Here is a 22,242-nt window from a genome sequence, read left to right on the forward strand (position 1 = left end):
AGAATTGGAAACTGTTATGTAAACAGGGGAGGTACAGACAGATGTGCATAAACAAGAGCCGAGAGGAGAATGGAGCGCAGCCAGCCAGCATTACTCACCGTGTTTATTACGCTTTAAAAGGTGCGATGCAGATAAGGGACACCATGTTTGCGTTGCCACCGCCCTGTCCTTTCATTTCAGTGAAGTGGATTGCTGGCAGGGTTGCTAGATTTCTACTGTGTTTATTACAGCCCAAAGCCACTTCAGAACTAGACTAAAACCAGCCCAATTTTGTTTTTGGCAACGCAAACAGGGCTGCTATCACGTATTCTGCTCTTTCCACTGTATTTAATGCACTATTTCATGTATTATGCTGCTATCATGTATTCTGCTCTTTCCACTGTATTTAATGCACTATTTCATGTATTATGCTGCTATCCTGTATTCTGCTCTTTCCACTGTATTTAATGCACTATTTCATGTATTATGCTGCTATCATGTATTCTGCTCTTTCCACTGTATTTAATGCACTATTTCATGTATTATGCTGCTATCCTGTATTCTGCTCTTTCCACTGTATTTAATGCACTATTTCATGTATTCTGCTGCTATCATGTATTCTGCTCTTTCCACTGTATTTAATGTATTATGCATTGTGTGTTTTTACTGTATATCATGTATGATGTATTTCTCTGTATTTGAAGTATTATGGATTTTCTTGTTGTTACTGCATCTTGTAAAGCGCTTTGTGATGGTGTCCGCTATGAAAGGCGCTATATAAAATAAAGATTGATTGATTGATTGATTGACTGATTGATTGATTGACTGAAACCAGGTTATTATTATTATTATTATTATTATTATTATTATTATTATTATTATTATTAGTTGCCTATGCAATAATACGTATTATTATATAATAATAATAATAATAATAATATAATAATAATAATAATAATAATAATAATAATCAAAAACTTTCTTAAGAAAAGATATTTAGGATAGGTTTGATAAAACTGCTTTGTTATCGAGGGAAGTGGAGCTGCATGTTCAAAATCCTTTGCTGCTGTTTTGTTTGTTTTTTTAAGGAGAAAACAAATCTGCATTGACAGGTTTGTTGCGAGGCTCGAGGCCCCGGGTAAACACACTCAAGTCTTGAACTTAAATCAAATGCCTTGGAGACTGCCCTGTGTTGTGTTGTGTTGTGTTGTGTTGTGTTGTTCCCCTCCCCCGACTAATTGCAGTGCAGGGATGGGAATAAGACTCCTATTGCACAACAGTGTCACCCATTCCAGGTTTTACTACCAGCTTGATCACACAGTGTGTCTAGGCAACAAGCTCAGGTGTGTCTGATTAAACTCCTAGTGAAACCAGGACTGGATCACACTGCTGTGCAGCGGGAGCCTGATTCCCATCGCTGCTGTGTCGAATGTTTCTGTTGTCAGATTGAATGCACAACGCTGTGGTCTTCAGAGTCACTGCTGTCTTGCCAGGGCCCAGTCTCAATCGGGTTGTTTTATTTTCCTGGTTTAAAGAATGAATGAATCAATCAATCAATCACTAAATCTCAGTGCTGAACAACATAGTATAAAGGTGTGAGTGTCCCGCGTTATCAAACTGAGAGAGCCTGTCATTGTACCGGACAAATCGGTACAGTTGGTGGGTGCGTCACAGCACCGCTGAACCAGCTGACTGCCGTTGTCCAATCAGATCCGTCTTTTCCCCCCTCAACCAAACCTTCTAACCGAACTGGACAAAAACCCGCCTCTTTTAGTCCCTGAATGGCCACTTAAAACCTTTGCCGAGTTCTGATTGGTCTGTGGTACCTAGTACAGGCTGTCATGTTCGGCTGCGCCAGTTTGCTGTTTGTAATTTCAATGACATTTCGGCTTTATGCAAAGTTTATTTACCCTAAGAAATAAACAATAGAGCGATATTCCAGGTGAGTAAATACAATCCTCAAAGTTCAGTGTAAAGTTAATAAAGGTGGTTTGGAGGAACACGGCAGTTTGAATAGTGCTGAAGGTGAACCGACTCGTTTCAATGGAAACCCGGTGAAGCGCCTCTCCCATTATAAACTCATCCAGCCTGCAGACAGGAGATTAAAAACAGCGCTCCGATCCATTGGGGTTTAAACGGGGTTAGTTCAAATGAAACCCGTTCAAATGAAAGGTCGCTTTCTGTTTTGTGTTGTTGTTTTTTTAAACATTAGTATTAGTTTATAATGGGAAGCTCTTTGAGACTCGCAGCGCAGCCTCACTCTGTGACTGAAAAGCTTCACCGGGTTTCAATTGAAATGTGTGTGTGTATATATATATATATATATATATATATATATATATATATATATATATATATATATATATATATATATATATATGTACAATTTAAGGCCGGCCGTATGAAAAGAAAAGTTTTTTTGTTTTTTTTTAGATGTACCCAAAGTTTCTAAAATTTTAGAAAATCTTTTACTTTTAGGCCGTCTTTCGGGAGAAGTCCCACAAAGCTGTTTTTTTAAACAGGACTTTTATTTTAGTAAAAATCATTTTTAACTTTGAAAAACTTTTTGTACATTAAAAAAAAAAAAAAAAAAATATATATATATATATATAATATAAAATATATACACACACACAATATATAACCCTACTGTTAATTACAATGAATACGGATTTCAGTACAGTATAGAAGTGAAAATGATGTCACATTGTATAGAACACCAGCACATCATGTGAACACCTATAAACACCTCCAGTGATTCAAACACAGGCGCCCTTGAGAAAGACATGGACAGCAAATGGAAACAGTACATACTAAATTACATATATAAATTCATTCTAATTCTAATTTTAGGTCAAAGAGCCAGCTGCCCCTCTCTTTCTCAAGGGAGCCTGTTTATTGCTTGCTTTGCAGTGATGGCTTCGTATTTTGACGAACACGACTGCGAGCCGACTAACCCGGATGAGCAGTACCGCCAGAACGCGCTGCTTGAGCTCGCCAGGTGAGTTTAACCCATTCGGTGCCGGCTAGTGCTGTCACTGTACTCTTCCCTCTTTCATCGTATCCCGATGATAGCTTGCTCTGGTTTATTTTTGTTTAGAAACCTCGGGTAAATCCTGGAGTGGGTGAAAAGGGTAATCAGAAATACACAGAGTAACGTTAATGGAAGCTGAAACATTAAAACAGAACAATTGTTTTGTATCGACCTCTTGTATCGATAGGGTGCAACCCTGTGAATCTCTTGCAAGTCAGTCTTTAAAATTCTGCGCTTATGGAGTTCCTCAGCGTATTGTGCCAGTAGTGTAGTGTAGGGTTACAGCTGGTATAGAGTCAGTAACTCTGCTTTCCACCCCTGTGCTGTGCTGCTGTTATTATTATTATTATTATTATTATTATTATTATTTATTATTCTTTTATCCAAGGTGACTTGCAGGTGTTCCAGGGCAGCGCAGGGTTACAATGCAAGCTTCATATTTAAACACAGTGTAGTTTACAGTAATTGCAAATAATAATAATCATACTGCTAGAGTACAATATGAACTAGGATGCAGCCAGTCAGGATCACAGCGAGTTATATCTGCAGTGACAGATTAGCAGTGCAATAGTGCCGGGATAGTGCACGAGCGGAGGGTCCCGTGATGTGTTGCGTCTCTGTGCTCTGCGCAGGTCACTGATGCAGGGGGTGGACATTGACCTCGGCCCCGATGATTTCTCAGAGTGGGACCAGCGGCTCCCTCCTCCCGCGGCCAAAGAGATCGTCCAGAACCTGCCGACAGCCGTGATCACCCCCGCACAGGCAGGTGAGTGCGGGGGGGGGGGGGCTAATTAACCGGGTAGAAACTCACACCAACCCTGCTGCTGCTGCATCCAGTCCTGGGGTTCAGAGCTCCCCTTAATGAAGTCTAGTATTATTAATATTTAAATGATCAGGAGCCAGGAGTTTGAGCAGGGTTAGAAACTCACACTAGCCCTGCTGCTGCTGCACCCAGTCCTGGGGTTCAGAACTCCCCTCAATGAAGTCTAGTATTATTAGTATTGAAATGATCAGGAGCCAGGAGTTTGAGCAGGGTTAGAAACTCACACAAGCCCTGCTGCTGCACCACCCAGCCCTGGGGTTCAGAACTGAGCGCACTTCCCATCACAGCATGAAGAAGCCTTCTCTGCCAATCTGCAGGTTTACTGATAGGCGTTTGTCCACACAGCTACAAAAGAGGAGTCATGTGTCTAACACCAGACACCGAACTCTTGATCGCTGCAATAACAGACTTCATTTCCAGTGCTGTGAATAATATCGAGGCTTTAAAATCCATTCCAATGGCTGTTGAAGATGGTTTGCTTCTGTGTTATGCATCATTTTCTTTCTATTCTCTTTCTCCCCTTCCTCTCCTGTCCTCTCTGCTCCTCTCTCCTCTCCCTCGTCCTTTCCTCTCCCCTCCCCTCCTCTTCCCTCATCTCCTTTCCCCTCTGCAGATAAAGGGCTGAAGTGTCCGGTGTGCTTGCTGGAATTTGAGGAAGAGGAGACAGTGAGGAAGATGCCCTGTGAGCATCTCTTCCATTCCGGCTGCATCCTGCCCTGGCTTGGGAAGGTGAGTGAGGAGATGGAGTGGAGGCGGAGAGAGGGGAGGGGGGTTTGCAAAACTCTCTCCTCACAGTATTAATATCCTGTCTCTGTGTGTCTCTCTCCTCTCTCAGACTAACTCCTGCCCCCTGTGTCGACACGAGATGCCCACAGAGAACAAAGAGTACGAGGAGTTCAAGAAAGACAAGGTGGGTCACACATGTACGGGGGGGTTGGGGCCAGTGGGGGGGGGGGGGGGGGGGGGGGGGGTTAGCATGCAGGGGCGGGGCCAATGTGCAGGGAGTGGGGGTTAGCATGCAGGGGGGCAGGGCCAGTGTGCTGGGGGTGGGGCCAGGGTTAAGTAGACACACCCGAGCTTGTTACCTAGACACTCTGGGGCTAATCAAGCTGGTAGTAAAACCTGGACTGGGTGACACTGCTCTGCAATAGGAGTCTCGGAGCAGGGGCATGAACCTCCAGCCCTCCAGGGGGGGGCCGCGGTGTCTTCATTCCAATTTTAGCACTCAATTAACTTCACTGATCAAATAATAATTAGAGCAGTTAAGTAATTGAGAGCTCGGGGTGGAAGGAAAGCCAGGAGACACCACGGCCCCCTACAGGAACAGAGTCAGAGCTCTGGGCTAAGCTGCTGAGTCGAGCCTCGGGCGGAAGGAGAGCCAGGAGACGCTTGAGGAGGCGCTGCGCTCCTGCGACAGCCCTGACTTCAGAGTGCGGCTCCAGCATGTACAGCACCAGCAACTCTGCTCTGTGCTTCTATTCCAGGAGAGGAGAAAACAGCAGGACCATCGCCTGGAGAATCTGCATGGAGCCATGTACACATGAGACAGAGAGACGGACAGAGGCTCCACGCTGCAACTGCTTACCATTCCTGCTAACACAAATTCCTATCGAATCCCCTGGTCTGAATCCCACAGGAATAACACCGGAATATCTCCTGCGCTTCCTCTGAGTTCTGAAGTCCTTCATTGTGAATTCAGCCCCCCCTGTTAATTCATGTGGGTTTAATCACCCTGATTCATTCCATGCTCCTCTGTAATGAATGCTGCTGATCACGTGTATAAGACATGAATTCATACCCTCTTACTCCCCCACCAGGGGATTGTGAGAAGTGTTCATTCAGAATGAATGCATGTGTTACACACGCGATCAACAGCATTCATTACAGAGGAGCATGGAATGAATCAGGGTGATTAAACCCACAGGAATTAACAGGGGGGGCTGAATTCACAATGAAGGACTTCAGAACTCAGAGGAAGCGCAGGAGATATTCCGGTGTTATTTCTGGGGGATTCAGTCCGGTGGGATTCGATAGGAATTTGCGGCAGTTGATCTAAAGCGTTACCCCCTTTTTTATTAAATAGTTAAAAAAAAAAAAAAAAAAAAAAAAGTTTTGTTTTGAAAAAATAGCGACGGCAGGGGATGTTTGCAGCCAACGTTTTTAACATGTAAAATATTTTAAAAAATAAAAATGACAAATCTGTTTAGTAAATAATAAACACACAGCCCACGTTGCTTCTTGCAAATTATCTGGAAAACCCAGATTTTTTTTTTTTAATACATTTTTGAACAAAAAAAGTTATTCTTTTAAAATACATAAACTAGTTTTTATACACGATGTACAACAAAAAATACATGATCAAAGTTTATTTTTTTAACTAGTTTGCAAAGTGAAATAACAAGAAAAAAAGTAATAACAATTATATAATCATAAACCCCAAAAAATCTCAAAGCAACCCAAGTTTACCACATCTTATTTTATTGAAAATCCACCTTTTTATTTTTTTTTTACTCAGGTTTGCAAAATGAAAAAAAAAATTCTAGATTGTATATCAATCCTTATTTTATATAGCGCCTTTCATAGTGGAGCACCATCACAAAGTGCTTTAAAAGATACAATGTATGTATGTATATATATATATATATATATATATATATATATATATAATATATATATATATATATAGGTGTGTGTGAATATGACACAACTATTTCCAGGGACTGTTCCCTGAAACACAGTGAATACAAACAGGTTAGCCAGAAACATCCCGGGCCAAAAACTTGAACTGTCCGGTCAGAAGTTTCAAATTGTAGTCCTCGCTTTTGATATTTTGGACCTTTCAAATTGCTTTGCAAAAAAAAAAAAAAAAAGCTGCAAGTTGGCACCACAGTCGTTGATTATTGGGTTTGCTAATTCTAATTATGTGATTCATAATTCATATTCTGTTTAACTTCCCAGAACATGGCTAGTTATTTTCAATGCGTTGATGTTGGAAGTGTCACCAGCCAAAAGGATCGCCTCCTGACCCCATAATTCCGGAACACTGCGAGACGGAACAGGATTCTGAAGTTGCCTTTAAAGGAAGGGAATCGCCACGTCAGGGAGCGCTAAACCCTCACTAGATCGATTCTGTCGATTACCTTGAGGCAGCGTGACAACACAATCATACCTTTTAAACAAATGAAATCAGCACCATCATCAATATTTATTTTATTAAGCGTTTTAAAATACATGGATTTGAAAAGTGTCTATAGCTTCTAATAGCATAGAGCCTTCTGCTTTTATCACCCTGGAAATCTGGTAACCCTAATCTATTGAACGGGACCGCCCTAGAGATATCCAGTGCGTTGTTGGGGGTACAGAACTGTATTTTTGGGGGACTCATAGGTGCGACTAACTTGAGGAAAAACTTACAAACGTAAATAAATGTAGGCAATAACAGTGTTGGTTTTTTTTTTTGGGGGGGGGGGGGGGGGGGGGGGGTTTGCACGTCAGGGAGTTTTGTTCAGCTCTGGCCAAAAGTCTTGCGTCACCCTCTGTACAGAATTAACACACTGTGCTTCATAAAGTCAAATGCACTCTGCTGAATAATAATGTTACGCGTGAACACACTGAATTACACACCGCCGTTTTGGAGCCGTTTCCCAGATACTTAACAGAGAAACTCAACAGAAATTAAACACTACTGTACTATGAATATGGCTTCCTTCCGGTAGGCTCTTGCGATTTTCTGATAAATAATTTTTTTAAAAAATGATGTCCATATAGTTATGTCTAAACCTACAGTTCCTGGTGATGCAAAGCTTTTGGTCAGAGCTGTATTGCAAAGGCGATGGGGAAACAGTGTGGGCGCCTTTGGCTCTTGACTGGGTTTATTCACACGCTACTTTACACGGCAATCTGGTCTTAACACCGAGAACAAACCCAAAGCAACCAGAACGTCGTGGCTGAAACGTCATTCGGAACCCAAATCACACAGGACGGCATTTTTTCAGCTGCAGTTGCGCGGTCCTGCCACAAGATGGGGGTGTTGTTCAATTAATTTAGCGCAGTGCGGTCTGACACATGGCCTGTTCACACTAGCCTTTCTATAGCAGTGCCGGACCGCAACATCTGCACAGACCGGAGTTCTGAATCGATACGAAACTCTAAAAAGAGCAGGTTTCGCACCGGTACTGTTTCGGTACTGTTTCGATACGGCTCGGAACAGCTTAAGCGTGGACAGGTGAGTCAATATTCTGAAGCACGCACACGTCTTTGCTTTCCAGTTCAAATGCTTTAAACAACTTTGAAACCATAAACCTGCTGCTGTCATAATTATGATTTTTTTTCTTCTTTTTTTGGCGATAATATTTTTGAAACCATATAGTTCTTACAAGGGACCAGCCTTGAATATAGATATTTTAAACGGGACACTTTTATAATGCAAATAACGCACACAATAATAATAATCGGTTGAATACTGTTACAGTGCGCTTTATTATTTTTCTTTTGTAGATTTGAAATGTCATAAGTATTGAAATATATAATTTCTTAGTTTTTCAGCTAGGCTATAGTAAGAGACAATACAAATAAAAACACAGGCCTGCAGTAACACTCCACTGCCAACAGAGGGAGCTTCATTTTTTTTTTCAACGACTTCACGGAACCGACTTCTCTATCGCGAAAACCGTCGGCGTTTTAATATAAAACAACCCGTCTAATTTAAACCCGACACCCTTCCCTGCAGAGCCCAGCTCTGGCGCGGCAGGACCAGGGGGGGTGAGGGCGGGCTATAAGAAAATGACTCGATTATTTACACCCCAAATGTCGCTCCTGTTTATCAGATTAGTCGGCAGTGATAATGTTATAAACCGCGGCTTGTTAAAAACGGTGAGCATGCGGCTAGCGACACCCCTGAACCCCTGATCCGCAAGCAGCGGTGACCCTGAAGCAGATATACGGGAACTCAATCAAGGGCAGTACACTCTGTCTTAAAAAAAATATAAATAAATAAATGCAACCCCCCTCTTTCTTTAAAATGATACGATCCGCATTTTTTTTTAAATAGAGATTCCAAGCATGGACAGCTCTGGCCAAGTTATAAATAAAAGATCTAAATTACGTTTCTACAGTTTATTTTGTCTCGATCCTAAAATTCTAGGTGGTGTAAAAGGTTTGGTCTCAGCTCTCCCTATCGTTCACAGTCGCTTGGTGCGTCACCTTCTGTTTCGGACCGCCGCGTCTCCCAAAAGCAAGCGGCCTGCCCGTTCCGTGTCCAGCAGGGTTAGGGTAGCGGGGTTGAGGAGTCTTTTCAGAAGCGTGTGCGGGGTTAGGGTAGCGGGGTTGAGGAGTCTTTTCAGAAGCGTGTGCGGGGTTAGGGTAGCGGGGTTGAGGAGTCTTTTCAGAAGCGTGTGCGGGGTTAGGGTAGCGGGGTTGAGGAGTCTTTTCAGAAGCGTGTGCGGGGTTAGGGTAGCGGGGTTGAGGGGTCTTTTCAGAAGCGTGTGCGGGGTTAGGGTAGCGGGGTTGAGGGGTCTTTTCAGAAGCGTGTGCGGGGTTAGGGTAGCGGGGTTGAGGAGTCTTTTCAGAAGCGTGTGCGGGGTTAGGGTAGCGGGGTTGAGGAGTCTTTTCAGAAGCGTGTGCGGGGTTAGGGTAGCGGGGTTGAGGGGTCTTTTCAGAAGCGTGTGCGGGGTTAGGGTAGCGGGGTTGAGGGGTCTTTTCAGAAGCGTGTGCGGGGTTAGGGTAGCGGGGTTGAGGAGTCTTTTCAGAAGCGTGTGCGGGGTTAGGGTAGCGGGGTTGAGGAGTCTTTTCAGAAGCGTGTGCGGGGTTAGGGTAGCGGGGTTGAGGAGTCTTTTCAGAAGCGTGTGCGGGGTTAGGGTAGCGGGGTTGAGGAGTCTTTTCAGAAGCGTGTGCGGGGTTAGGGTTGAGGAGTCTTTTCAGAAGCGTGTGCGGGGTTGAGGAGTCTTTTCAGAAGCGTGTGCGGGGTTGAGGAGTCTTTTCAGAAGCGTGTGCGGGGTTGAGGAGTCTTTTCAGAAGCGTGTTTGTTTGTTTGTGCTGGGGAAGTCGTGCGGCGATGCCGAAACAGAAGACCACACAGAACCTAACAGGATTTCAAAACATAAAAAATAATAAACAAAACTGAGAACAGTAATAATATAAAAAACAGTTAAAGATTCAGTATTAAAAAGAAAAGGCCAGTGCTGGTCTAGAGGGGGTCTGGAGGTCACCCCAAAATTTGAGCAATTGAGTAAATTATTACATATTTTTAAAAATGTTTTAAAAAGAATTTATAACAAATGATAATAAAAATAATAATGAGATGAATATTTACTCAACTGATAATAATAATAATAAAATAATAATAAGATGAATATTTACTCAACTGATAATAATAATAATAAAAAATAATAATAATAATAATAATAATAATAATAATAATAATAATAATAATAATAATTTAAAAACGACCGTTTTGTTTGAGCTGGGCGCTATGCCTGGGGCAGCAGGCAGGGGGCAGCGCTGTGCTACAGCATGGCGATGCTCTCGGGGTTGCAGTTGAGGTGTGTGGAGGTGCTGCTGCTCCCCGGGGACTTGCAGTCCTTGCCCCTCCCAGCCCCCATGCCCCGCGGCTGCAACGCTGCCAGCATGCTGTCTCTGCTCAGGGCTCCAAACTCGTAGGTGAAGGTCCCGTAGAAGACCAGGATGGTGACGGTGAAGATCCACTCGCAGATGGCGGCGGCGTGCTGGAGAACGAAGCGCTCGTGGATGAAGAAGATACCACCTGGGACACAAGGGGTTAAGGAAGAGGCAAAGGGGGGGGAGACATGGGCACGCACTCACACACACACACAGAGGCACCTAGAGAGACAGACACAGACCGTTACAGAACTTCACTGAGCAGAAACAGCACTACATTGATGTTGAAATGGAAACAACAAAGAGACAGAGACACACAGACAGAGACAGACACTCACACACACTGCCCCTCCCTGAAGGATACTGAGCACCATGGAGACTACGGCCACGATGGCGAGGGCCATCCTGAAGTGTGCCATCCAGTAATCGAGCGATGAGACAGCGATGCGGTACGTGAGAACACACTGCAGACACACGAAGAGCAGCCCGGCCGGGAACGCTACACCAGCACCGATATAGTGCAGGGACTTCGCATGATCCACCTGAGAGAGGAGAGCAGAGGAGTGAGAGACAGAAGGGAGGAAGGGAGGCCCGTGTTGGTAGCACACTCACCTGGAAGTTGCCCACGATGACGAGCCCCAGTGCGTTGGTGCAGCCCGCCACGAGGCCGCTGGTGTTGACCCACGAGCGGCGGCTCCGCTCGATCACCTGGGCATAGCGCAGCATGCACACCATCACCACTGCCAGCAGGGGGAGACAGAGTCAGCACAGCAAGCAACACCACACTTGTACTGCAAGCTTCATCATCATAATAATATCAACAACGACTCCCACTGCAGAGCTGTTTCAGCCAGTCAAGGGTTAAAACTAATTTGTGAGTTTAAAATATATACATATATTACACACACAGGATATACATTTGTCTCGCTATATATACACATACATATATTCACTTATATTGCATATTGTTAGTCATTGTAATTTGTGTCAATGTAAAGGCGCTATATAAAAATAAAGATTGATGGATTAACAAATTGATGTTGATCTCATCAAGCTGGTAAACTGCTAATAGAGACACCCCCCCTGCCCCCCCCAGCAGTGACTCACCCATAAACGCTCCCACATTGCCAATGAGGCTGAAGACACAGCTCTCTGGAGGGAAGGAGCCACACTTACTGAAACGAGAGAGGAGTCGATCAGACAGAGTGCAGGCTGCACCCCTGCTGTGCATCACTGCCCTAGACAACACCCTAGAACACCACGCGCACACTGAACACACACACTCTCCCAGACAACACCCCAGAACACCACGCGCACACACACTCTCCCAGACAACACCCCAGAACACCACGCGCACACACACTCTCCCAGACAACACCCCAGAACACCACGCACGCACACACACTCTCCCAGACAACACCCCAGAACACCACGCACACACACACACTCTCCCAGACAACACCCCAGAACACCACGCACACACACACACTCTCCCAGACAACACCCCAGAACACCACGCACACACACACACTCAACCAGACAACACCCCAGAACACCACGCACACACACACACTCAACCAGACAACACCCCAGAACACCACGCACACACACACACTCACCCAGACAACACCCCAGAACACCACGCACACACACACTCTCCCAGACAACACCCCAGAACACCACGCACACACACACACTCTCCCAGACAACACCCCAGAACACCACGCACACACACACACTCTCCCAGACAACACCCCAGAACACCACGCACACACACACACTCTCCCAGACAACACCCTAGAACACCACGCACACACTGAACACACACACTCTCCCAGACAACACCCCAGAACACCACGCGCACACACAGACAACACCCTACACCACGCACACACACACACTCAACCAGACAACACCCCAGAACACCACGCACACACACACACTCTCCCAGACAACACCCCAGAACACCACGCGCACACACACTCTCCCAGACAACACCCCAGAACACCACGCACACACACACACTCCCAGACAACACCCCAGAACACCACGCACACACACACACTCTCCCAGACAACACCCCAGAACACCACGCGCACACACACTCTCAACCAGACAACACCCCAGAACACCACGCGCACACACATTCTCCCAGACAACACCCCAGAACACCACGCGTGCACACACACTGAACACGGCACACACACACACACTTCCAGTCCCCTCGCTAGGGGCAGAGAGATGGGCTGCACTCTACCTGGTGCAGAAAGAAGGGTCAGTGTAAAAGTGTACTGCACATGAAACATTCTCTTTGAGACGTTGCTTGTTCGAGAACCTATCCTAAGCCCAGCCCTATCTCCAGCCCCACACCTAACCCCAGCCCTAACTCCAACCCCACCCCTAACCCCAGCCCTATCTCCAACGCCACCCCTAACCCCAGCCCTATCTCCAACCCCACCCCTAACCCTAGTCCTATCTCCAACCTCATCCGTAACAGTAGTCCTATCTCTAACCCCACCCCTAACCCTAACCCTAGTCCTATCTCTAACTTCACCCCTAACCCTAGTTCTTAATAGTAGTAGTGTTAGATTTCAAAATGTCACAACGTCAGTTTCTCATTAAGTATGTAAACTACATAGAGGGTGTATAAGTCAGTATGTTAACAAGGGAACATTATTCAGCAGCTTTCATTGGACTCTATGACGCTGAGTTCATTCTATATAGAGGGGGTGCAATTCAATATTTTAAAAGGGAACATTATTCAGCAGCTTTCACTGGACTCTATGAAGCTGAGTGAGTTCATTCTATATAGAGGGAGTGGAATTCAATATGTTAACAAGGGAACATTATTCAGCAGCTTTCACTGGACTCTATGAAGCTGAGGGAGTTCATTCTATATAGAGGGGGTGGAATTCAATATGTTAACAAGGGAACATTATTCAGCAGCTTTCACTGGACTCTATGAAGCTGAGGGAGTTCATTCTACATGCTGATGCAATGCTTTTGGCCAGAGTTGCAGGCTGGCGCAGTAAAGGGTTAAGGACACGTGGACGGTACCTGATCAGAGGGATGTCCTCAAGGGTGCAGCAGCTTTTCGGGAAGCCGTGCTTGGGAGTCTCCTCCGCACAGGACAGGTTGTAGGACCTGGACACAAGAGGGACAATTAAAACCACCAAATCAGAGAGAAAAAGAGAAATAGCAGACAGAGCCAGAATTGATGCACTGCAATCTCCACTGTAAAATTCCTGATTCACTGCAATCTCCACTGTAAAATTGCTGATTCACTGCAATCTCCACTGTAAAATTCCCGATTCCCTGCAATCTCCACTGTAAAATTCCCGATTCCCTGCAATCTCCACTGTAAAATTCCTGATTCACTGCAATCTCCACTGTGAAATTCCTGATTCACTGCAATCTCCACTGTAAAATTCTGTATTCACTGCAATCTCCACTGTAAAATTCCTGATTCATTGTAATCTCCATTGTAAAATTCCTGACTGATTGCAATCTGCCATTGTAATACCCTGCGCTCCCCTGAGTGTGTGACTCCCCCTGCACACCACGTGGCTGTGCCTTTACCAGGGGAGACCCTCGCTGACCCCTGCGCTCCCCTGACTGTGACTCCCCCTGCACACCACACGGCCGTGCCTTTACCAGGGGAGACCCTCGCTGACCCCTGCGCTCCCCTGACTGTGACTCCCCCTGCACACCACGCAGCTGTGCCTTTACCAGGGGAGACCCTCTCTGACCCCTGCGCTCCCCTGACTGTGTGACTCCCCCCTGCACACCACGCGGCCGTGCCTTTACCAGGGGAGACCCTCGCTGACCCCTGCGCTCCCCTGACTGTGACTCCCCCTGCACACCACGCGGCCGTGCCTTTACCAGGGGAGACCCTCGCTGACCCCTTGGTTTTTCACATGTTAGACATTAGTATTGTTTTAGATGTGAACCAACACACACACACTCATAAAAAATATTCTTACCAATTCTCTACAGGACAAACATGATGGTTCATTACTGCCATAGCATAGCTGCAGAGAGAGAGAGAAGAGAGAGACAGAGGGAGATGAGATCAGTAATTGCAAAGCAGTGTGAGTCAGTCCAGGTTTTACACTGATAATAATAATAATAATAATAATAACAACAACAACAACTCCCATTTCAGAGCAGTGTGAGCCAGTCCAGGTTTTCCAGAAGCCTAATAAAAACTCACACAATTACAGAACTGAAAGAAAACATAGGCTCTAATGCCTACAGCTCTGGCCAAAAGTTTTGCATTGACTCTGTCTATATAGGATTAACTCATTTTGCTTCATAAAGTCCAGTGAAAGCTGCTGAATAATGTTCCCTTGTTAACATATTGAATTCCACCCCCTCTATATAGAAAGAACTCACTCAGCTTCATAGAGTCCAGTGAAAGCTGCTGAATAATGTTCCCTTGTTAACATATTGAATTGCATACCCGCTATATAGAATGAACTCCCTCAGCTTCATAGAGTCCAGTGAAAGCTGCTGAATAATGTTCCCTTGTTAACATATTGAATTGCACACCTGCTATATAGAATGAACTCTCTCAGCTTCATAGAGTCCAATGAAAGCTGCTGAATAATGTTCCCTTGTTAACATATTGAATTGCACACCCTCTATATAGAATGAACTCCCTCAGCTTCATAGAGTCCAGTGAAAGCTGCTGAATAATGTTCCCTTGTTAACATATTGAATTGCACACCCTCTATATAGAATGAACTCCCTCAGCTTCATAGAGTCCAGTGAAAGCTGCTGAATAATGTTCCCTTGTTAACATATTGAATTGCACCCCCTCTATATAGAATGAACTCTCTCAGCTTCATAGAGTCCAGTGAAAGCTGCTGAATAATGTTCCCTTGTTAACATATTGAATTGCACACCTGCTATATAGAATGAACTCTCTCAGCTTCATAGAGTCCAATGAAAGCTGCTGAATAATGTTCCCTTGTTAACATATTGAATTGCACACCTGCTATATAGAATGAACTCTCTCAGCTTCATAGAGTCCAGTGAAAGCTGCTGAATAATGTTCCCTTGTTAACATATTGAATTGCACACCTGCTATATAGAATGAACTCACTCAGCTTCATAGAGTCCAGTGAAAGCTGCTGAATAATGTTCCCTTGTTAACATATTGAATTCCACCCCCTCTATATAGAATGAACTCACTCAGCTTCATAGAGTCCAATGAAAGCTGCTGAATAATGTTCCCTTGTTAACATATTGAATTGCACACCGCTGTGTAATTTTCCATATGCTGAAAACTAACAAATTGAAAATGATGACATTTCAAAATCTAACATGAAATACTACTGAACTGCTATTATGGCTTCCCGAAGACACATGCGATATTTTGTAGCTTCTCTGATTACACATTGTTAAATAAAATATCCAAATTATGTTCACATATTTTTTTTCTCCGTCTCAATCCTAAAATTCTTGTGATGCACAGGATTTGGCTGCAGCTGTAAAATTGGTTGAACGTTCCTTCTCGAAGCAGGGTTCTCCAGAGCTTGAACCCTCAAGTTAAAATGCATTCCTTTAAAAAGAATTCTTAACAATAACACAGACTGGTGGATAGGCTGTCTGCTGTTCCACTGCAAGCTTGGCGAGCACACAGAGCTCATAACTAAACTTTTAAAGAATGCAGTGGCGTCAGCCCGCCCCCCCTTTCCTCCTAACAGGGGATGCAGTGCCAGGAATCGCTGGGAGGAGAGTGAAGAAAGTTCCTCGAGTTTTCCAGAGCTGTTTACTTCTTTACCCTAAAGTGGCACCAGATATCATTGTTTCAAATAAAACCACATGTGTTTTAAAGCTGGTTTTGCTTTCAAATCAGAAAATTTGAGCCCTTTGGTGTAGCTATGGGAACTGCAAAAACAGGTGAGATTTGTTTAATTAGCTAAGAACGCTCTAAATTAATTACAACAACAGGACTGGCAATAAGACTCCTATTGCACAGCAATGTCACCCGTTCCAGGTTTTACTACCAGCTTGATCAGACCGAGTGTCTGGGTATAACAGGGTCAGGTGTGTCTTATTAAAAGCTGTGGGCGTGGTACTCACACGATCCATATCCCGGTGATGGAGAAGGCAGACAGGCTGACGGGGAGAATGATCCAGGCAGTCATTGGGGAAGAGGAGAGGGGCGTGGAGCCCAAGCATGGAGCAGGGGAGAGGGAGGGGACTAGAGAAGCAGGCAGGGCATGAGAGCGACACTCTGGGACACTGCTGATACTACTGCCGTCCAAACATCCTGTCCTCCCAGACCTGCAACCACAGGAGAGGAGAGCTTAATACACACACACTGAGAGGAGAGGAGAGCTTAATACACACACACTGAGACCAGCAACCACAGGAGAGGAGAGCTTAATACACACACACTGAGAGGAGAGGAGAGCTTAATACACACACACTGAGACCTGCAACCAGGAGAGGAGAGCTTAATACACACACACTGAGAGGAGAGGAGAGCTTAATACACACACACTGAGACCTGCAACCAGGAGAGGAGAGCTTAATACACACACACACTGAGACCTGCAACCACAGGAGAGGAGAGGACAGCTTTATACACACCCACACTGGGACCTGCAACCACAAGAGAGGAGAGGAGAGGACAGCTTAATACACACACACACACTGAGACCTGCAACCACAAGAGAGGAGAGGAGAGCTTAATACACACACACACTGAGACCTGCAACCACAAGAGAAGAGAGGACAGCTTAATACACACACACACTGAGACCTGCAACCACAAGAGAGGAGAGGAGAGCTTAATACACACACACACACTGAGACCTGTAACCAGGAGAGGAGAGGAGAGCTTAATACACACACACACTGAGACCTGCAACCACAGGAGAGGAGAGGAGAGGTTAGCGCTGCGATAACAGACGCCTGTATCATTTGTACTGGGATTGTACTGGGATACAAGACCACAGCGCAGCGCTTTGTAGTTCAAGCTGCTCTTGATTGAGGAATAAGAGTGTGTGTGTGTGTGTGTGTGTGCGTGCGTGCGTGCGTGTGTGTGTTTCTAGCTGGTGTGAACACACACTCTTCCTCAACTCTTAACAATGCTCTGTTGCCGGGGGGGGAACACGTTTGCAAATAAGGAATGCAAATACAAATACTAGCAACAGAGTGAATTCTGTAGCAACACCTTCCATCTGCTCCCTCCAGCGTCTTTACTACTGTCTGAACAAAAGAGAGAGGGGGCGAGAGAGGGAAGGATGGAGAAAGAGGAACAGGAGAGAGAGAGACAGAGGAAGAGGGAGAGAAAGGGACAGAGAGAGAGGAGGAGATAGTGTGAGTGGGGGAGGGCTTATGAGAAGAGACTGACAGGGAGGGGTGGAGAGAGGAGAGAGAAAGAGGAACAGAAGGAAAGAGTGCGAGAGAGAGCGTGAGATGTCTCTACTTTAGAAGAGACAATCTTTATGGCAAAGAAAATACAGAGGGGTCGAGGAAAACTTTAAAACAGGAATCTGCTGGAGAGGTCATTACATAATAGGAACAACATGACAGCAAACGTTCTCACATGTTGGAAAAGCCACTGAAGTAACCCGACAAGATACAGCCGCGTGCACACGTATCGGAACACCTCCACCTCATATACCCGCCTGCATGGAAACCTCTGGGTGTGAGAATCTCAGTTTCCACTCAGTAATCACTCATATAGAAACAATAGGCACTGGTGTGTGAAAATGTTTGACCGCTTTGTGCTTTAATCAGGTGTCTTAAACAACTTCTAAAAAGTCTCCTGCGTTTTATCATGTGTGGCTCTGTGTTCCTTTACTCTGACTATTTTAAATGAACTGCACGTGTGCTCTATTAAAGACATCCATTAAATGAGACAATCACTCACTCGCCTGTTTTGCTCCAGATTTTCAGTTCCTGCGGTTTGATTTCAGAAGCACAGCAAATCAGAACCACAGAAGCAATGGGGTGTTCTGATACAGAAGCAATGGGGTGTTCTGATACAGAAGCAATGGGGCGTTCTGATACAGAAGCAATGGGGCGTTCTGATACAGAAGCAATGGGGCGCTCTGATACAGAAGCAATGGGCGCTCTGATACAGAAGCAATGGGGTGCTCTGATACAGAAGCAATGGGGTGCTCTGATACAGAAGCAATGGGGCGCTCTGATACAGAAGCAATGGGGCGCTCTGATACAGAAGCAATGGGGCGCTCTGATACAGAAGCAATGGGGCGCTCTGATACAGAAGCAATGGGGCGCTCTGATACAGAAGCAATGGGGCGCTCTGATACAGAAGCAATGGGGCGCTCTGATACAGAAGCAATGGGGCGCTCTGATACAGAAGCAATGGCACTAACGTTACCCTTAAAAGCCGTGCATCCTGTACAGACTCGCTGGTGGTACAGCGGTTCAATACCAAGGAAATAGAACTTAAATAGATAAATAAATACATACATACATAAGTAAGTAAATAAATAAATAAATAAATAAATAAAAAACAGTTAAATTGGTCTTCACAGCGGTGAGGTGAGAGAGTGGATGCCTTCAGCGTGTACCCTTATGTGATGTGAAAAAGGTATGTTTATTCCGATTAATAAAAATTACAGTCAGCACAGCGGGGTGCATTGCATTACGTATCATCAACACAAGGACAGCGAAGCATATCGAATATATACATTCCAGCCTCCAATGCACTGCAGCAATATACTCACAGTCTGCACCTGCACGTATACTGTGTATATAAACCAGGACATAACATTACAACTTCTATTTTATTTATTTATTTATTTTTTACTGCTAGTACAGTACCGACTCCTCCTATCTAAAAATAATATATTTCAGAGTTTACAGCATTGCATAATACTTTAGACTTGCGGCTTCGGTAGGGAAAGCGGTCCGCATGCCCAGCGATTCTTGCGTGCATGAAAACAACAAGAATACTAATAGATATACGCGATACGTACCCAAACCCGATCGCCAGCCTCAAACGCACAACCTCAGGATCCCTTTCTTACGGCTTCAAAAGCAAACCCTTCGGGACTGTGTTGAACCAGCCCCTTGTTCTTGGGCAATGGCGTCCCAAGTCCTGCTTGGGAGTTGTAGTTTTTCAGGTCTTCGCTGTGGGGAGGGAATGATGGAGGCGTGCCTGGTGGCGGTCTCCTCGGACTACAAGTTCCAGGAGACACTTCGAACGGGAGGGGCGGAGCGGGCAGTGATTGAGGACATGTGGACCAATGGTAAGCTGAGTGTTATGACGTTTTAGGAAAGGACGACCAATCATGTGCAGCTAAGATTGCAGAAGCAGTTTGAGGACAGGTTTCGATGTGTCTGGTGGGAAGCACAGTTGCCAAGTCCGCTTGTAATAAACCGGATTGGGCTTGTTTGGGAGTCGCGGTTTTAATTTGCATAATCACTGATACTCTAACATGGGCGCACTGGTTTCGGGCTTGTCTTGGGCTTGTCTTGCCGCTTTTATTTCACCCGTAAGACTTGGCAACACTGAGGGGAAGGCGAGTGGAAGCGAACCGTCTGTATAAAAAATCATTTTTGTTATAAAAGCCATTTGTTTACTACATACCATGTCAGGAACTTAAAACATGTTTGTTTAAATCAGAAGTAATATACTGTTTAATCAGAAAAAAAAATCTGTAAAAATAATAAGTAGAAAACGTATCGGTCTGTTTTTGTTATTTTTTTGCAAGTTTTCTCACTAGCATTGTGACGCATATAGTTACAAAAAAATGCAAGAAAACAAGTCTGCCAATTGCTTTCCGTTCGGTAGATTAAATGCAATAATTTATTTACGCGGTTTTTCCAAACTGACGTGTAAAAACTGCTCAAATAAAAGATTATAACTATATAAACCCGTCTATATATCATTATGTTTTGAGATATCTCTCTCTATATCTATTATCAAGTTTGAGATAGATAGGATAGACTATATTATCATTGCCTTTGAATCTAATATATTATATATATATATATATATACTATATATATATATATATATATATATATATATATATATATATATGATATTTGAAATTTGAAAACAGCTGGTGTGTGAACACTGCGGAGTATCGAGAAATTGCCCTGCAAAGACTTAGCAAACAAACCAACCTGTTCTGCATTATAAAATAGATGCTGAGACAGGGAACCCCACCGCGGAGCAATTACACGCACAGCGCCTGAAGGGAACATAGAGAATTCGTTTTTTTTTTTTGTTGTTGTTTTTTTTTTTTAAAACGTAAGTCGGTCACAGAAACATCAATATACAATTGCTTGTGGACTTCAAATCAAAACGTTTTGAGAGCAGTAAAAACAACCCATTTAAAACGATAGCTGTTAAAAGCAGCGTGGGGAAGCACATGCAAAGGCTAACACACTGTCGATACTGATACAAGTGTGAGGTATCTTAATACAGGGTTATCACAGAATGTCTTATTTTCAGTTTTACTGCATTCTTCTCCCATAGCTGTGCTTTGGTTTGCCATGTTTATTAATATGCTTTACAATGCTTGCCTATGCTTTACCAGACCTCTCTGTGCTTTAAAATCCTTCCCTATGCTTTACCAGACCTCCCTGTGCTTTACAATGCTTCCCTATGCTTTACCAGACCTCTCTGTGCTTTACAATGCTTCCCTATGCTTTACCAGACCTCTCTGTGCTTTACAATGCTTCCCTATGCTTTACCAGACCTCTCTGTGCTTTACAATGCTTCCCTATGCTTTACCAGACCTCTCTGTGCTTTACAATGCTTCCCTATGCTTTACCAGACCTCTCTGTGCTTTACAATGCTTCCCTATGCTTTACCAGACCTCTCTGTGCTTTACAATGCTTCCCTATGCTTTACCAGACCTCTCTGTGCTTTACAATGCTTCCCTATGCTTTACCAGACCTCTCTGTGCTTTACAATGCTTCCCTGTGCTTTACCAGACCTCTCTGTGCTTTACAATGCTTCCCTATGCTTTACCAGACCTCTCTGTGCTTTACAATGCTTCCCTATGCTTTACCAGACCTCTCTGTGCTTTACAATGCTTCCCTGTGCTTTACCAGACCTCTCTGTGCTTTACAATGCTTCCCTGTGCTTTACCAGACCTCTCTGTGCTTTACAATGCTTCCCTATGCTTTACCAGACCTCTCTGTGCTTTACAATGCTTCCCTATGCTTTACCAGACCTCTCTGTGCTTTACAATGCTTCCCTGTGCTTTACCAGACCTCTCTGTGCTTTACAATGCTTCCCTATGCTTTACCAGACCTCTCTGTGCTTTACAATGCTGTGCTGATGAGTCCAGTCTTTAAATGCAGTAACATTTGTAACCTCTTACTTCAATATACTTATATCTAATCCGCTTATTAAAAAGTGGACAAAGCATAAGGAAGAACACTCTGTTATTATAGTTTTATGGCAGGTAACAGTGATGAAATAAATATTTTAGACTATAGCAGGAAATCCCCCCCCCCCCCCCCCCCAACAAAACAGATTACAGATTTTAATTTCTTGCATATCTTGAATGTATAGACCAGTACTGTCAAAATCAGCCCTGCATTCCATCGAGCAGTTAATTGCACACACTATATTATTATTAAGAGATTACGAGACCTCGAAACAGTGGGAATATTAATAAAGCATTAGCACGTTTGGATTTGATCATCCCATACCCTGATAAGACTTACCCGGGGTTTAGAGCACCTTACAGCACCTTCAGATTGTATCCACCAAGTACCCTGGGTATCACATTTTAAATTGAAGTGACAGTTTTGCTCTAAGAACCACACCCTTTTTAGA

The 22,242-nt window shown here is 44.4% G+C and overlaps 2 protein-coding genes across 3 annotated transcripts; one reads left to right on the plus strand and one right to left on the minus strand.

Annotated features, from left to right (window-relative positions):
• The first annotated feature begins 1,811 nt into the window (after window positions 1-1,811).
• rnf181 (ring finger protein 181) lies at window positions 1,812-6,054 on the plus strand. Of its 2 annotated transcripts, none has more exons than XM_041231956.1 (6): window positions 1,812-1,921; window positions 2,833-2,980; window positions 3,646-3,779; window positions 4,450-4,565; window positions 4,672-4,746; window positions 5,321-6,054. In XM_041231956.1, exons 2-6 carry the CDS (start codon window positions 2,895-2,897, stop codon window positions 5,378-5,380), a joined length of 471 nt encoding a protein of 156 aa, XP_041087890.1. In that variant the 5' UTR covers window positions 1,812-1,921; window positions 2,833-2,894; the 3' UTR covers window positions 5,381-6,054. The 2 variants fall into 2 exon arrangements, with proteins under 2 accessions (XP_041087890.1, XP_041087891.1); XM_041231957.1 differs by having other exon boundaries at window positions 2,893-2,980.
• Window positions 6,055-10,259: 4,205 nt separating this feature from the next.
• On the minus strand, window positions 10,260-19,517 carry LOC121302399 (transmembrane protein 150A-like). The gene is made up of 8 exons (XM_041232344.1): window positions 19,418-19,517; window positions 16,542-16,745; window positions 14,435-14,482; window positions 13,509-13,595; window positions 11,559-11,626; window positions 11,064-11,191; window positions 10,816-10,993; window positions 10,260-10,596 (listed from the first exon to the last, which is right to left on the minus strand). Exons 2-8 carry the CDS (start codon window positions 16,604-16,606, stop codon window positions 10,340-10,342), a joined length of 831 nt encoding a protein of 276 aa, XP_041088278.1. The 5' UTR covers window positions 16,607-16,745; window positions 19,418-19,517; the 3' UTR covers window positions 10,260-10,339.
• Window positions 19,518-22,242: the final 2,725 nt, after the last annotated feature.

Source organism: Polyodon spathula, chromosome 29, assembly GCF_017654505.1.
Source record: "Polyodon spathula isolate WHYD16114869_AA chromosome 29, ASM1765450v1, whole genome shotgun sequence".
Classification (NCBI taxonomy): domain Eukaryota; kingdom Metazoa; phylum Chordata; class Actinopteri; order Acipenseriformes; family Polyodontidae; genus Polyodon; species Polyodon spathula.

Coding starts and splice junctions, on each gene's coding strand:
- rnf181 (XM_041231956.1), top strand. CDS start 2,895: ATGGCTTCGTATTTTGACGAACACGACTGCGAGCCGACTAACCCGGAT. Junction 2,981..3,645: donor GCGCTGCTTGAGCTCGCCAG/GTGAGTTTAACC, acceptor TGCTCTGCGCAG/GTCACTGATGCAGGGGGTGG. Junction 4,747..5,320: donor AGGAGTTCAAGAAAGACAAG/GTGGGTCACACA, acceptor CTTCTATTCCAG/GAGAGGAGAAAACAGCAGGA.
- LOC121302399 (XM_041232344.1), bottom strand. CDS start 16,606: ATGACTGCCTGGATCATTCTCCCCGTCAGCCTGTCTGCCTTCTCCATC. Junction 13,596..14,434: donor GTTTGTCCTGTAGAGAATTG/GTAAGAATATTT, acceptor TCTTGTGTCCAG/GTCCTACAACCTGTCCTGTG. Junction 10,597..10,815: donor CGTAGTCTCCATGGTGCTCA/GTATCCTTCAGG, acceptor CTTGTGTCCCAG/GTGGTATCTTCTTCATCCAC.